Here is a 16,187-nt window from a genome sequence, read left to right on the forward strand (position 1 = left end):
CATCCTCCTTTTCTCCTCCGTCGCATTGCGCGCCATGCTCCAGCAGTCGGCCCAGGCATGCTAAAGCTGTAGAGCTTCCTCAGAGACCGCGTTTCCCGCCCTGTTCTCGCGCAATTGGCCAATATGGTGGTCATCACTGCTGCCCCAGCAGCCCTTCCGCCGCAGGAATTGTCTCTGTTCTATACGACCGACGAGCTCCTCTCCAATTCTCCAATACTCCTCTTCTACGGCACAAGCCCCGCGAACCACAACAATCCTGCGGGCCAGCATCGCATCTCTGCCCATGTCTTCACCCCAGCTGGCCTACAGAGCTTCACCCGGCTCATGGTATCGCCCACCGCCCCATTCTACAGCGCCGTCACCTGTCTACCCCATGAAGAGCAGGGTGATGAGGTGTGCCGAGGACTCGCCTTCAGTCTGTACAAATACTTTGCTGAGCTCCCTGTCACTGTCAGGAATGTGTGGGAGACACACTGTAACTCTCTGGGAAACTTGCCTTCGGCGCCGAGGCTCTTCACAGAGTCGCACGCAGCGATGCTAGCTAGTCGCATGGTAAAAGTCGACAACGTTGTTGAGGTTATCAACGACGTGAGAGAGGCTTTGGGGGAGCAAAACCTAGCATGGCTCGATTTGGACGTAGTTCTCCCCGCTGGAACCATTCAGAAGCTGGACAACCCACGCGAGTCGAACCTTTTTGACATACCAGAAGATGAGGTGCTGCACCAGAGATATGGTCAGTATGCGCCAGTCGTCAAACTATTTGGCGAAACAGCCTTCATCCCAACATCGAAGCTCCGCCGAGCGCCATCGAAACCGACAGCTCTCAACCGATCACAATCCTTTTCAAGGAAACAGAAGGAAACTCTCCGGCGCGAGATGTGCGAGTTGTTGGATACAGAAGAGAGCTATATTAGCAAGGTTTACGACCTCATACATAGCGTAGCTGCAGATTTCCGCCAGAAAGCCAGAACCAAGAGCGGCGGGAGCTCAAGTCCTAGCGAGGATGCTCTCAAGGGGCTGTTCCCTCCTAGTCTCGACCGCATTCTCGAGGTCAATTCCGATTTTATGGAGGCAATTCGAGGCATTCTAGAAGATACGGAGAACGACGCGATTCAAGATATTGAACAGGCCACAGACGATGTTTATGTCGCTCCGCTTCGTGGCCAGAAGGACGTAAAAGACGTGACTGGAGCATTGAAGCTAAGCAAGGCTTTAGTGGAATGGTTTCCAAAGTTTGCGGATTGCTACATCGATTACATCCAGGCCCATGCTGAGTTCTCACAACTTTTGAAGATATTCACGAAAGAGACGGGATCTAGCTTCTCAAAGCGAGTGCATGAAACTGGTGAGCAGCGTCTCATGTCCATGCTCATCGAGCCTGTTCAGCGCCTTCCGCGCTATAATTTGTACATCGACAACATTGTCAAGCAGCTCCCAGTACGCCATCCTGCTATCAAATCGCTTCTCAAAGCTAGGGATATCATCTCAGAAATCTGTTCTAGAGATTCTCCTACATCTCAACAAATGAAGGTGATTGATCGTTTGCGAAAGATGGTCTTCGGTTGGCCTCCGACATTCCAGCCCCTTGGCCGGCTTATCAATGCGGTCGACTTTGTGGAACTTGCACCACCTTACCGTTCTGAGGGACAAGCTTCCGCAGCAGCAACTGGCATATTTCTCCTATTTGCCGACTCTCTCATACTTCTAAGTAGACCTGTTGGCAGTAGCATCACAGCTCGTAGTGTGCTGGCTGATGTGGATACGCCAAAACTGACAGAAGATTATTCTGGATCCTCCCAACTCATCTTCCACCAGGCTGTCAGACTTAACGATGTTTTTGTCAGCGAACAATCGGATGGAAAAACACTCCAGCTATTAGCTCCAATGCCCACACCAAGCCAGTCCGCGAGGCCAAGAAGCCGCGATCGACCCTCCGGCGTCGGCGTCCGAATGTTCTCCCTGAATGGTCCCTATGAAGGGAAGGCCCATAAATGGACAGAGGATGTGATCAAAGCCAGAGTTGAAGGCAGATTTCCGGAGGCAGAACGAGAAGGCTACAGATGGGAGGTACGGACTCTATCCGGGGACCTTAGCTTGTTCTCTGCCATCTTTGAGAACGACGACCAGGAGCTGCCAGAAGGGAGGGCTGGCCCAGCCAAGATACGCGTTGTGGTCGATCCAGCAACATCGAACAAATTCGCTGGTCTTGGTGAGAACGGGATTGAAGCTGTAGCTTGCATCTCGATACTAAGCAACGACTTCTTCCTGTTGGAGGTCAACGGGATAAACAAGTATGGAACGAGCGATCGACTTACAGCCTCCGAGTTCCTGCCCGTGCTCACAAAGCGATGTAAGTAGCTTTGAGTTTCTCGTCCCATCCACTAATCTACGTTTTGACTAATTCTTCTAGTGAGCAACTTCTTGCAAATGCGCAACAATATCAGGAATCCCGCCCTTGCCGTCACGTTCCTATCCCGCAATCAGCATATTCTCAAGTCTCTTGCGCTTCAAACCGAAAAGTCCCGACCAAGCAGTCCTCAGGAACGGACATTCCGGCCACCTTCTCCTGTGAAGATGCTCTCCAATCTGTTCGGAGGCAGTGTAGCTAAAGACTCCGGTGGGACTCGGAGATTCCATCGCAATCCGCCTTCCCTCAGCGATTTTCCACGAATGGCCCCTCCATCAGGTCCACCATCAAGGACGCAGAGCAGAGATGGGGAGTTGTCTCGACCCACGTCTTCTAGCAGAACAATAGGTTTCAATGCTTCTGAGTTAAATTTAGAGTCATTATCGAAATTAGAGGAAACCTTGGCAACTTACGTGTTGGCATTACAAGCTCGTAAAGGAAACATCGTGGGCAGGACTCTTCGAGGGCGAGGTGGCGCAGACGAGCTCGTTGTCAACGAACTTTACAATACGCTGCTCGAAGACCCGAACAAACACGATGCCGCCGCCCAAGCCTCCGTTGATGTTCTCTTCTCGGCATTCGAAAAGTTCCTGAAGGTTGCTTGGACGGAAAAGATGGGGCCTGTTATATCACAATCTGTCCTGACTACCTTGCAACTCAGATCTGACTCCATGCATCCAGCTGAGTTCGAGGATTTCTTCCGGATGACCTTCGCGGAAATGGCTCCGCAGAATCAGCGTGCGCTGCGCGCCACAGTCAAGCTGCTCGCGGATCTTTTAGACGGAACCGGAAACGATGGTGACCGTGGAATCCTCACTGTAGCTTTCGCTGAGGTTCTCGTTCCTGAAGGCAGTGCTAACGACTACATCTCGTTACTTGACCGGTTCATAAACGATATAGAGGGTCTCTTTGATGAGCATCTTCTGGGCGGCCTCTCTACTCCAAACCATGGCTCCATGACATCTGAGTCGCGAGCACGTTCGGTGAATACTGGATCAATGAGTTCGAATGCGTCTTCGCTCCGAAAGCGTTTCGGCTTCGGAACACTGAGCCGAGAGAATAGTAAATCGGAACATGAGTCAAAGGTGGGATCGCTTTGGCGCACTTTGAGCAAGACTGGCCATGGTGGAGACACTCAACCACCGAGCATATCAAAAGCAACTTCTTTGGGACGATCCAATTCCACAGACACGAATATTCGAACATCTCCGAAGCGTCCTTCGTCCCGCGACCGTCCGACGGTACTGGGCGCTTTTAGTTTCGAGAACGGAGAAGGGTTCTCGGGCAAGTCGTATGTGGGGGCTGGGCTGGGGACAATTGGAGAGGTACCTTCTACTGCAGGGCCTCCTAGGAAGAAACGACGCTCTTCTCTCTCTGACCTCAAGTCTTTGCAGGCGTCCGCCAATCACACTCCTACGTGGTCTCCACAGACACCCCGACACTTTGATTCGGCCCAGCGTAGCATCAGACAGAGGAGTACCTCGCCACATACCCCCTCGCCAACTAAAACTGTTACTCATATTCCCACTCCCACTCGACTTGGGTCTCCCATGCGGAAAGACAACTCGCCTGCAAATGCCCTCGACCGACCAACTCTCAGCCGCCCACATTCCAAGGGTTCACAACCTCCTGGAAAGTCTGATGAAGTCAGTGTCAAATCTCACAGCCCCTCCAAGCGTCGTACCGAGTCAATTTCTGGTATCCCGACGCTTAAGAGCGCTGCCAGCAGCGCCGGGCTTAGTGAGAAGCCCACATCTGGCAACGTGACCAGACTCCCGCCCACCCCCGGCTCCTCCATGAAGCCAGGGGCAAACGTATCTCCACCGAAGAAACTCCGCATGCAGAGTCCCCAGAAGCTCCGCGAGCGTCTTCAAAACGAGCAAAGAGCAATCAACTCCGCTTCAAAGGATCTCCAGGCCGAGCTGTCCGCAATTGGCAAGGAGCTAGCCGCCACACCTTCATCGAGTCGTCCTCTACGCCTCGCCACCACCACCTCGGCGCCTCCCGTTACGCCCAACGCAAGATCACTCGAGTCTCGCGTCTCGACGCTGGAAACTACCGTCCGAACTACGTTCGAGACCCTTAACGCTCGGACGGACTCCATCTCCACAGACCTTGCTTCCTCACTCCAAGTCTCTGAAACTCGCGTCAAGAAGCTCGACGAGCTGTACCGCGAAGCGAACGCCGAGAACGAAGCACTATACGCACGCTTCAATGACGAGCTCGCCAAGGTCATGAAGGCCGTCAAGAAGGGACAGGGCGAAGAGGAGGTGCAGCGGCGGCTGAAAGAGCAGCAAGAGGAGGTGGCGCGATTGCGGAAGGAGAACAATAGGCTCAAGAGGGAGACGCTGGGGCTGAGGGCTCAGCTGAGGGGTGATTAGGTTTGGGCATGGGATGAGTGAGGGAAGGGAAGGAAGGCGTTTGAAACGAGGGGATGCATTGGGCGTTCCGGTTGTATGAATATTGACTGTACGATTAGGTGCTGCTGGGTTGAGGTGTTGGGGACTACTTGGTTTGGATGTGGGAAAAAAGCCTGGGATCTCCTTGCACAGGTTTCTCTTTGCATCGTGATCATGTGGGTGCTCCGCACTGGCGGTACTGGCAGCACACGACAAGCAACGAGAAACGGTGGACGAACACAAATAAAAGCTCGATGCGCTGCATCGCATGTACTCTGCTTCAGGAAAGCATATCTTAGACACGGTAGAGCATAGCATGGATAGCATACTCCTATAAACCCAGGCATTTCTTGGGTTTTACATACAAAAGTCTAAGCGCTTGTGTTTCGTTGATGTGTCGTTGTCTAAACTTTTACATTAAGGTCCGACTAGGAGCTATCTAGGTACGTAGTTCTTCAGTATTCCTACTACCACTAATGTCCATGCCCGTCATCATCTCCACCCCTCTCCTCCGGATCCAGCTTAATCAGCGTATCAATCCGCATGATAGCCACGCACGCCTCGACGGCGCTCTTCAGCTGCTTCACCTTGCTCATACTGGGCTCGAGCACGCCTGCCTTGATCTCGTCGCAGACCTTGCCGTTGACGAGGTCCAAACCGTAGTTCTTGTAGTTCTTGGAGCGCGCGATGGCTTTCTGGTCTTTGGTGGCAGCGGGGTCGTCGGCGGTCTTTTGGGAGAGGGCGTGGCGGCTGCGGAGTTGGGAGACGAGTTCTGAGGCATCTTTTGCGGCGTTGACGGCGAGAGTGGTGGGGATGGCGGTGAGAGCGGCGGCGAAGGCACCGATGGAGGACTGTTCGCGGGAGCCCTGGGAGGGTATTAGTTTCATGGGTGGGATGTATAGGTTGAAGGAGGATTTGGCACTTACGACTGAGGTCGCCCATTCCTCGAGGTAGATATGAAGGGCCGTCTCCACCGCTCCTCCGCCGGGTACTACGCGGCCACTCTCCAGAGTCCGCTTTACAGCAGATAAAGAATCGTGGACTGACCGCTCCATTTCGTCTAACTGGTAGTCGTTCGATCCGCGGAGAATGATGGAGGCGGAGGAATGGACCTTGGTGCCCTTGACCAAAATGCACTCGTCGTCTGAAATGCGCTCTTGTATCACTTCCTCCGCTTGTCCCAGCGAGGAAGCTTCGAACTTCTCGTCGCCGTTCAAATCCGATAGTGAGGAGATGAGTGTCGCTCCCGTAGCCTTAGCTATCCTCCGCAAATCCTCCTTTTTGCATCTCCGTACGGCCATAGCGCCCTTCTCAATGAACATCTTCAAGCATAATTCGTCAATGCCTTTCGTCGTGAGGACAACGTTGGCACCAGCCTTAAGGATCATCTCCACTCGATCAATCACAATTCCAGCTTCTCGCTCCCTGATCTTCTCGAGTTGTTGCGGGTCGTCGATAGTGATCTGTACGCCCAGCTTCATTCTCTCTTTCTGCAGATTTATGTCCAGACACGCGATCTTGGCGTCCTGAATCCGCGTCTTCATGGCCTGGGAGGCGACTGTGCAGTTCAACGCATATCCCTTGATCAACATCGACTCCGTAGCGCTCTTGCCGTGCGCTTTGAGGATATTCACGGCCTTGACAGGGTATTTGACCTCGCCCTTGGTGTTCGAAGACTTGACAGCCTGCATGGCATCCACGACCAGACTGGCAAAGAAAGCTGAATCGGACCCGATAATCTTGCTCGACATGGACGTCTTGGCGATATTGATCAGACTCTCCCGTCCCAGGGTATCCACCTTTATGCTAATATTCTCGTTCATGTATTTCACCGCCTCGCGGAGCGCCAGCCGGTAGCCTGTGATTATGGTGGTGGGATGTATTTTGTTCTTCATGAGCTCGTTCGCCCGCTTCAACAGCTCCGCCGCTATTATCACCACGGATGTGGTCCCGTCTCCGACCTCCTTGTCCTGCTGTTGCGCCAGTTCCACTAATATCTTGCCAGCGGGGTGCTCGACGTCGAGCAGACTGAGAATAGTGGCGCCGTCGTTCGTGACGGTGACATCGCCAATGTCGTCCACCATCATCTTGTCCAGTCCTGAGGGGCCGAACGAGGACTTCACTATGTTGGCGATTGCGGTCGTTGCGAGAACATTTTGGTCGCGGATGTCCTGGCCACTGATCTTTTCGCCTCCAAGGACTGCGAAGTATTAGCAAGAGTCTCTCACTGAAAGCTTGGGATAGTTACAGAGGGTGCCGGCGTTCCGCTGCTGCTCGAATATGCCTGCCATGGTGATTGTAGGTGGGGTATCGGGTTGTATATAGGACTGCTGCCTCTACCAGACGCGACAGGTTGAGAAAATCAACGCGATAGTTCTACGGCTAAAAGATTCGCCGGTGCACCACCACTCCAAAATGCTGTGGCTGAGCACTTTGCCCCACGTGCCCCACCAACGTCCCGTTGACTCTTTAGGACCGCGTTTGTGACTGTCCTGCTGTCCTGTCAACCACCCCAATTGTCTCTCACTTTTGTCAACCATAGCCGCGTCCTGGTGAGTATCCTGCTGCGCATTCACCCCCGCTCATAGTCGACCTCTCACTGACTCATTCCACCAGGGTAGCTATTTAAGGCGCCGTCGCTCGCACCCGATCGCAAACAATTCCTCCCCAAGAACCTCAAGCTTCGCGAAGCCTTGATTACGCCATGGCGGACGCAGAGGAACAGGTCAAAGTCCTCTCCATCTCGGAGCCTGTCCCGGAGCCGGTCGTAAAGCGAGAGCCGAAACCCAAGAAGGAGCCCAAGCCGCCGAAGGAGAAGAAGCCCCAGCAACAGAAAAAGAAGACTGAGGTGGGTTAATTGGACGGCCATACCATGAACATACGCTGACTGGAGCACACAGGGCGCCGCTCTCATTGGCATTGACGTGTCCAAGGAAGTCGATGTTAGTATCCTCCGACATGCGCAAGGAAAATTCACTTTACTCAATAACACAAACAGCTTGGAGAATGGTATCAGCAAGTCATTACGAAGGGTGGGATGATCTCATATTACGATGTGGCAGGCTGCTACATCCTGGAGCCCGGAAGCTACGCGATCTGGGAGTCTATCAAGGACTTCTTTGACAAGAAGATCAAGACCTTGAAAGTCAAGAACTGCTACTTCCCCATTTTCATTAGTGCCGAGAACTTGGAGCAGGAGAAGGAACATATCGAAGGCTTCGCTGCTGAGGTCGCCTGGGTCACCAAGGGAGGCAAGAGTATCCTCGAGAAGCCTGTCGCTGTTCGCCCGACGTCGGAGACCGCTATGTACCCCTACTTCGCCGACAAGATCCAATCATACCGAGACCTTCCATTGAAGCTAAATCAGTGGAACAATGTTGTCCGTTGGGAGTTCAAGCATCCGATGCCTTTCATTCGGAGTCGCGAGTTCCTCTGGCAGGAGGGCCACACTGCTCACCTCACCAAGGAGGAAGCGGGTACCGAAGTCCTGCAGATCCTAGACTGGTACGCCGACGTCTACCAGGAGCTCCTTGCTGTCCCGGTGGTCAAGGGAACCAAGACTGAGAACGAGAAGTTCCCGGGAGCTGACTACACTACGTAACCCGTCCACAATAAAACATTCATGCGATGCAAAGTACTGACATACAATAGCACAATCGAAGGCTTCATCCCTGCCACCGGACGAGGTAAGTTTGGTCTTGAGATACAATCGATACCTATGCTGATCCCTAGCAGGCATCCAAGCAGCAACTAGCCATTGCCTTGGTCAGCATTTCTCAAAGATGTTCAAGATCACCGTTGAGGATCCCTCGGCCAAAGAAGCTGGAAAGTCTGAGAAGATCTACGTTTGGCAAAATTCATGGTAAGTAGTCGCTTCAATAATATTCTTACAAGTAGTATACTTACAATTAGTAGGGGATTGACTACGCGGAGCATTGGTGTCATGATCCTTGTCCATAGTGACAATCGAGGCCTCGTCATTCCCCCGCGAGTAGCAGAGGTGCAAGTTGTGATCGTCCCCGTCGGAGGCAAGTATCAAAGTATCAGTTGCAAGACCGCCCTATTGACTATTACTAGTTACGGCGAAGATGACCCCCGAGAACAAGGACAAGCTCTATAAGGAGGTCGATGCTATTGCTGAAGTCCTCAAGGACGCTAATGTTCGAGTCGAAACCGATTTCCGCGAGGGATACTCTCCGGGCTGGAAGTTCAACGACTGGGAGCTGAAGGGCATTCCGCTCCGAATCGAGTTCGGTCCGAAGGACTCAGAGCGACACGTCGTAACCACCTCTCGTCGTGACATCGACGACAAGGACCAAGCTCGAGGGGAGGTAGCTATCTCAGACCTCAAGGACGCCATCCCGGCGCTCCTGGAGACCATCCAGACCGACATGTTCAAGAAAGCCGACTCCGAATACCGCGCCCATCGAGTCGAGATCAAGGAGTGGGACAACTTCGTTCCGGCTCTCAACGGCAAGAACGTCGTACTTTCCCCCCACTGTCACGGTGACAAGTGTGAAGACGAGATCAAGGACATGAGCGCTCGCAAGGAGGTGGGCGACAACACGACAGTAGACTCAAAGGCCCCAGCTATGGGCGCGAAGACCTTGTGCATTCCGTTCGAGCAGCCGGCGGGCATCATCGAGGGCGAGACCAAGTGCGTGAACCCGAACTGCAAAGGTCTTGCTAAGAGCTGGGTGCTTTTCGGTCGTAGCTATTAGCGGATCAGCATAGCGAGCGGTGTACGGGCACGGGAAAAGAGTCATGTCTTCCTTAGGATGTCTTTCTGAGGGCGTGTATGCGGAGGGCAAAGCGTGTCACGAATATTGAGCGATTCAGCTAGGTCGAGCAAAGCCAGGTACCAGGTTAGGTAGGCGTCACGACTATAGGACGAAAAGTCAATGAAATCAGGATTGAAACCAGCGTATGCTTCAACTCTCGTCGAGCTGTCTAGCCCGCGTGGATGCATAGTTAGCTCTACAATTGCTTTCAATGCTTTTCGAGGAGTCTTCTTTTTCTGTGAACGCAATTGCGATTTGACATATCTCTCTGCCTGTTCTCGAGGTGAACCTTTTGAGTACACACACCCCCGCACGAGCGGTTCCTGCTTCGTCAACTGCCCAACTCCTTCCCACCCATCGCCAAGGCCACTTCCCAGAATTGGACTCCGATTACACAGACTTAACTTATCACGCAAGAACCATTCAGTAGAATTTTTTATTTTTTTTTACACATTGGTTCTATTTTCTTCTCTGCCTCTTCATCATCATCTCGAGCTATGCCGTAAACCCGCACGCGCCATCATTAAGTAACCCACCTCGATCCCCCCAAACACCAATCGAGAAGACCGATTAGGTAGCATCCCGGTACCATAAAAAGAAGCCAGCAAAAGAAGCCACCGACTCAAACCCATTCGCCCGCTAAAACGCTGTAGACCGACCATAAACAACAAAAAAATGACCCGCCATAGAGAGAAAAAGATAGACCGTAGATGAGCCTCCAGATATGATAATACAAGCATAGAGCCCTCAATGCACCTCCTCAACCTCACTAAGCCACCGCCTGATCCCATCTTTGAGCGTCGATTCGGCCGACATCTTGCCCCCGCTCCGGGTCGTCCAATCCCTCGGGAACCCCAATCCCGCGCTCGTCCGCTCGGCGGTGACGCTCTTGACGACCTGCTCCAGCGCGCTGAAGACGAGCTGCCTGCATTCGCTTCGCGGGATCTCGAGCCCAGGCGCGGCGTCAGACCCAGACCGGCGATCGCGTCTACCCCTTCTCGAGCTGGACCTCGAGGAGGAAGCAGAGTCATTCCGCGACGGTTGTCCGCTCTGCGCGAGCACCCGCTCCACGGCGTCTACAAAGATGCCGTCGAAGTCGGAGACGGGCTCCTCGATGAACTCTTCCTGGATCCTGCGCTCCATAGGCGAGGGAGGGATCGTGGATGACTGGGAGTACGGGTTCCCGTACTGCGAGCGCTGGGAGCCGTTGAAGCCGGGGGTGGCGGGAGCTTGGGTGGGGGTGGGCAGGATCTGGACTTCGCGGCGGAGGCGGATGCGCTTGACCGTGAAGGTGCTTGTGTCGGCGACGAGGGCGCTGCAAACCTCGATCCAGCGCTTCACGGGGCCTTGTTCGATTGTTGGCGTCGCGGCGGAGGAGCTGGGGGTCGGCTCAGCGCTCATTGCGCGCTTGAGGTCTTCTATGAGGTTCGCGTAGGGCTTGACGCTCTGGAGGGCGAAGTCGGGGTGGAATTGGCTGAGCCACCCGGCTACATTGACAGGCTGTTCAGTCTCTCGGTGGGAAACTGAGAAGAAGGAAGATTGGCCGAAGCTAGATCCCTCTAGGCTTGAATTTGAGTTATATCCTGCCAGAAGGGGAGATTGTAGAGGCGACCCAAATTCTGGTAGAGGGATGTCGACATCAATGATACCATCCTTCTCATTGACAGACAACTTCAGAGGTGAATCATATGCTCTAGGTCTTTCAGGAATGTCTCGAGCGGCCGACGGTTGAATGCCACTTGATCCAATAGGTCGTTGCTCTGGGGAATTATCGGCGGTGTTGCCGACGGAGGAATCAAAAACCTCGATCTCATCCCCGTCGATACGAGCTCCGCTTTGGAGCTCGTGCACCATTTGCTCAAGTGCATTCATCTGTTTCCGAGGGGAAAGCGGAGTTTGTTTCTTATATCCTACGCCAGTGATGCCTAATCCATCATCAGTCGACTGCAATATATCACTCTGATCAGTTGAGGAGCCACGACGGGGACCTCCCCAAAAGCTTATCAAGCTGCCCCATCGACTCGCGGATTGCGAGTCGGTGCTAGGGCTACTAACGTGCCCACTGGTACTTCGTTGTAGGGTATTCATCAGATTTGTTGACGCGAGACTATCACTGCTGCCCGGGCGACGTTCTGTGGTAGTGTCGTAGGAGGGGGTACGTGGGACAGTGAAATGAGCCACAGGGAGAGCTGCGTCAGACGTAACCGTGGACGTCGTTGCCGCGCCACTCGTAGTAGTATTCGTACTATCCGACATGGACGGAATTAAGAGACTAGTCCGAACTGACCGTGCTGAAGGCTGTCGAGAGTGGCGCGCACGGAAAGACTCTGGAGGAGGAAGGTTCATTTCAGGCTTATCATCAGCAGACTCTAGTGTCGAAAGATTGTTCCCCTTTGCTCCAGGCGGCTGTAGCCGCATATTCGTGTAGCTCTGCTTGCCCCTCCTGTTGATAGTTCTTCGCAATGACTGCTGCCGCGAGACAGGCATGTTCGACGGCGGCGATTGGGAATATGCGCGGAACGATGCTGATGTGCTTGGTCGCATGGATGCCAACTCATCAGAAAGCGCATGCGACGAGGACGGCATGAAGGCAGCCAAGAGGAAAATCAATCTCCGAGAAATCATCTTATTGTCCGAAATGATGACGGTTCGGCTGGAGATTGTCAAATCGTTGCCAGCGCTGGATCGTTGCTGCTCGCGATGTCGCCTCCGATACCATTTGGGGCCTAGAATATTGAGCCATTCGGTATGGTTTCCGAGGAAGGCTGTTAAGAGCTTGAAGAAGAAGAAGTCCTGGTCGCGACCGCCTGCCATCTTTTCAAGCAATCGAGCCTCCTCTCGCCAGACACCCCATCGGCCCTGGCCGGTTACGACGCGAGGAATCCTCATCCCGCGGACGACTCTATCCCCTGCTAACTCCACCGCAGCTTTGATATCCTTATCGAAAGCCAATACGTTGGGCTTGAGATTCAGATAGCGACGTGCTTGAGGCGGCGGGGCATGCTGGTTCACTAATCGACCAGCCTGAACGCGCGGCTGTTGCATCATGAGTGGAGAGCCAACTTCCGTGCTCTTGAAATGGGCCAGAATTCTGTCATGGACGACTGACTGGAGGCTCGTCAGAGTGCGAGTAATGACGTCCATGTGCTGGCCAATAACGTCGACACGGTCATCAACGTCGCTGCTCAAAGACGCGGAAAGGAGGGAATCCACCCCAAAGTTGGAATCCACGACAGCCCATCCAGCACGTCTGTCTGAATCGACGGACGACCCTAGAGAATCGTGGCCCTGAGCTGAGCCCGAAGCTTGCGTTCCGAGGCGCTGATTTAATATGCCAGGCCGAGACGGAGGCCGGGGGAGGGTGGGAGGAGATACTGGCAGATGTATGATTAAAGTAATGGCATACATAGGCGTTTTAACTCTTCTCGGCGGATTGGCTGCTCTACCGTGTGTTGAAGGAGGAAACGGAAAGCCATTCCCTTTGCCAAGAGAGTTTCCGGGAGTCGGGGTTCGCGTGTTTGTGGTATCTCCTGTTTGCTCCTCTTCAGGAGGTTCGACAGAGAAGGTGCGAGTTATGAGAACAGTCCGTCGCCTGGGCTCTCTCTGGGCAGAATCATGAGCTTCAGCTACAGACTGAGGTAGCTCGGAAGGGGGGTTTGAGGGTGTATAAGACTTGGCAAGATGGCTCTTTCTGCGGCCTTCAGCTCGCCCGAAAGAGCTCGTGCCATCATACATGTGTGGGCTGGCCGTGGATGGCTCGACTTGACGTGGTTCTAATGGAACAATGTGGAGTTTGTTGCTTGGACCTCTGTAGGCCATTGGGGTGTTGCCAAACATGCAGTCGAGACATATCTGCATCAGATCTGCAGACTCCTTTGTTCGGCCCTGTGTGTGCTCGTCGATGTTGGGCATGGAGGATATGGAAGATCCACGCCCGCGGGCACGCTGAAAGGCACCGACCGTAGGCGATCGCGGGGTGACAGTCTCGGTCACGAGAGAGGCTCTTCGGGCGTGTGAGCCACCGAATGTAGGACCAGCAGTGCTAGAGCCGGAGTTTGGGCCAAAGAGTCTTGTGCGGGGGTTCGCCTGTGTGGGTGATCCGGGAAGCGTGAGTCCTGGCTTCGAGTCGAACAGGACAGTCTTGGGCATGGTTCCTGATTCATCTTGCGCTATTATGATGCGTATATCTCTTGAATGCTCCAAGTCAATCTCTCCTTGAGCGCCATCGAAAGCACTAGTTGGCGGAATGCTCGCGAGCGGGGACCCATTGAGGGTACTGTATTGCCAGTCGGTCTGGTGAAGCGTGGCGGCGTCCGGGAAAAGGAGATTACGCGTATGGATATCGTCGGTGGTCGACTCGAGCTGGGAGGACTGTCGAGGGGGGCCTCGGCGCGAGGGATTGATGGAGTGGAGGAGTTGGCCGAGCATCTTCGCGCGTGCCCCAAGAGCTCAACCCACCCGAGTCTTAGCAGGCGTTCGGCCGGTCAACACCAATGTTGGGAGAGGCCTGCCGGCGGACGCCCATGGCCAAATCGGGGGAGCACGAGGGCAGGGGGGAGCGGTGGTGGTGGAGGCCGGGGCAGTGGAGGGCGGACAATGGTATGCAGCACGAGGCAGCACGAGGCAGCGCAAGGCAGCACAAGGCAGTGCCGTGTGGAGAAGCAGCGAGGTGTGCTGGAGAGGGTTGAGAGGAGAGCACGGTGAATTGGCGAGTGGTGAGGGATTTGGGGCTTCGCAGTGAGTGGTGAGTGGTGAGTGCGGGACAGACGTCAAGCTTGCGTCGGGGCTTCTCGGCGCCTCTTTCCCCAAAAGATGCGGTGAGCAGTGGAAGACGGGGCAGCATCGCGGGGCCCTGTCGCTGGATTTCTTTTTTGCCAGCGCTCGGATGAGCTGCACGGGAGCGAGCCGTTGCGGGCTGACTGCGTCACCGCCAGATTGCTGCAACCCTGCCGAGAGCGTGGTGGTGACTCCGGCTGCCAGCTCTGGTGAAGCATGCGGATTGCAGCATGTCGACCGCGATGGCCAGGGACAATGTCTGCGAGTAGGGAGCCTGGCCTGGGCCCTGGAGTCTGGACGCAGCGCAAGTCGCCCAGAGATAGGAAGTCACCGGAGGAGCCTGTCCTGCTGTGGATGCTTGGGAACGCCCTGCTCACCCATGCGTAGAGCCATCACACAGTCCGCATCCTCTCCTCAGCAACAGTCTCAGCATCCGTCACCTCGCGGAGACGGCCGTGCCATCTGCCTGCCGCCGCGGAGCCACGCTCGTCGTGTCGCAACCGCCGGCTGTTTGCAGTCTGCAAGGCGCTGCTGCCTGTCCGAAAGCGAGTGTGGTGAAGGCTGGGGGCATGGATGTCCCATTTCTGCGGGTTGCACGCCGGCTCTGCACCTGTCGTGCTCCGCATTGGGCGACATTCACCCTGGACCCTCGCTGCCCAGGATCAACCCTCAATTGCTGCCTCCGAGTTCTGGCCGTGCGGCTGACGAAGAAGCAGACGACATGCTGTACACTGCTTCACTACTGCATGAGGTGCCTCGACGCATTCTTATAAATTGGAAGAAGATGTGCATCAGTAAGAGGCAATGCTGACGGCACCAGACACATCTCATTTTGCTATTCATGCACTCCTTAGTATCGCCAGGTCACCAAAAAGCATCTCACCGGTACGAGGGGTAATCGGCCACGAGCAGATCGAGCAGATCGAGCATCTTTGCCGAGTGACAATGCAAGGCTGCAGGTCACGTTGCGCCTCTTGGAGCCCAACCTGTGCAACCGTCAGAAATAAACAAGTCCGCTAACGATGATCCGCCACCCTAGCATCTAGAACAGATCCCATCGATGTCTGGAGTTCAACCGGGGAGCGTAGAGCCCTTGCCAAAGTATGGAGCAGAAGAGGAAAATACTCATATCGTTGCAAGAGTCCCAGCCGAGTATGTGATGCAGCAGTCCCAGGACACCTCCACATTACTACCATCCAATCAAACTCAGCGGTTCGAAATACTCTCATGCACGAGCTCCCTTTCTGAGACCTTCACGCGCCCGATACCGCTCCTTGCAGTGATGAGGGGATTCGTGCATGTGAGAGCGAGCCTTGCGAAGAAGTGAGACATGCTGTAACCCAGGCTCCTTTGATTACCACGCAAAGCGCTTTCTCACTCTCTCAGTGCCTCATCGACTTCCGTATACATTTTAGCCACTGCTTGTGGTGCTCCAGCTCATTTTGAAACCTCCGAACACAATCTGAGAACCACACTTTGAGCAACTGGTAAATTCGCTGAGCTCTCTTAGATAGTGGCATAGAGCTGTACCCAAAATGGAATCCTGGTGCTCACACCTTCGGCCTGTTTACACGCCGACAGCATATACGTATGAATTATTGCGAAGACAGTAGAACCAACTCTCAATCCGGTTGAGGAGATACCAACATGTGATCAATACCTCGTACAACTCCTCAACACTAGAAGAACTCTAGAAGAGGACTCTACGTATCTCAGACCACACATAGTCGGTTCTGCCAAGGTGTCGCTAACGCTGCCGTGTGGCCATCTAACCGTTCGTGCATTACCGAGCACGGGAACACGCAGGTCCACGTTTGATCCGCC

General features: G+C 54.2%; 4 protein-coding genes across 4 annotated transcripts; 2 read left to right on the forward strand and 2 right to left on the reverse strand.

Annotated features, from left to right (window-relative positions):
* Positions 1-123: 123 nt before the first annotated feature.
* Positions 124-5,151, forward strand: BDZ99DRAFT_433150 (uncharacterized protein; the record flags this gene model as incomplete). The annotated part of the gene is made up of 2 exons (XM_033717384.1): positions 124-2,350; positions 2,411-5,151. 2 exons carry the CDS (start codon positions 124-126, stop codon positions 4,786-4,788), a joined length of 4,605 nt encoding a protein of 1,534 aa, XP_033583136.1. The 3' UTR covers positions 4,789-5,151.
* Positions 5,152-5,175: 24 nt separating this feature from the next.
* On the reverse strand, positions 5,176-7,114 carry BDZ99DRAFT_458063 (T-complex protein 1). Its single transcript, XM_033718834.1, has 4 exons — positions 7,055-7,114; positions 5,733-7,006; positions 5,309-5,672; positions 5,176-5,279 (listed from the first exon to the last, which is right to left on the reverse strand). Exons 1-4 carry the CDS (start codon positions 7,095-7,097, stop codon positions 5,242-5,244), a joined length of 1,719 nt encoding a protein of 572 aa, XP_033583137.1. The 5' UTR covers positions 7,098-7,114; the 3' UTR covers positions 5,176-5,241.
* A 191-nt stretch (positions 7,115-7,305) lies between these two features.
* On the forward strand, positions 7,306-9,729 carry BDZ99DRAFT_458064 (prolyl-tRNA synthetase). Its single transcript, XM_033718835.1, has 8 exons — positions 7,306-7,358; positions 7,423-7,654; positions 7,707-7,748; positions 7,805-8,403; positions 8,458-8,492; positions 8,542-8,668; positions 8,722-8,834; positions 8,884-9,729. The coding sequence occupies exons 2-8, from the start codon at positions 7,511-7,513 to the stop codon at positions 9,525-9,527; spliced, it is 1,704 nt and encodes a 567-aa protein (XP_033583138.1). The 5' UTR covers positions 7,306-7,358; positions 7,423-7,510; the 3' UTR covers positions 9,528-9,729.
* A 282-nt stretch (positions 9,730-10,011) lies between these two features.
* BDZ99DRAFT_433156 (uncharacterized protein) lies at positions 10,012-14,139 on the reverse strand. Its single transcript, XM_033717385.1, has 2 exons — positions 13,034-14,139; positions 10,012-12,859 (listed from the first exon to the last, which is right to left on the reverse strand). The coding sequence occupies exons 1-2, from the start codon at positions 14,013-14,015 to the stop codon at positions 10,335-10,337; spliced, it is 3,507 nt and encodes a 1,168-aa protein (XP_033583139.1). The 5' UTR covers positions 14,016-14,139; the 3' UTR covers positions 10,012-10,334.
* Between the last annotated feature and the right edge of the window lie 2,048 nt (positions 14,140-16,187).

This window comes from Mytilinidion resinicola, assembly GCF_010093595.1.
Source record: "Mytilinidion resinicola strain CBS 304.34 unplaced genomic scaffold BDZ99scaffold_2, whole genome shotgun sequence".
In the NCBI taxonomy this organism is placed as follows: Eukaryota; Fungi; Ascomycota; class Dothideomycetes; order Mytilinidiales; family Mytilinidiaceae; genus Mytilinidion; species Mytilinidion resinicola.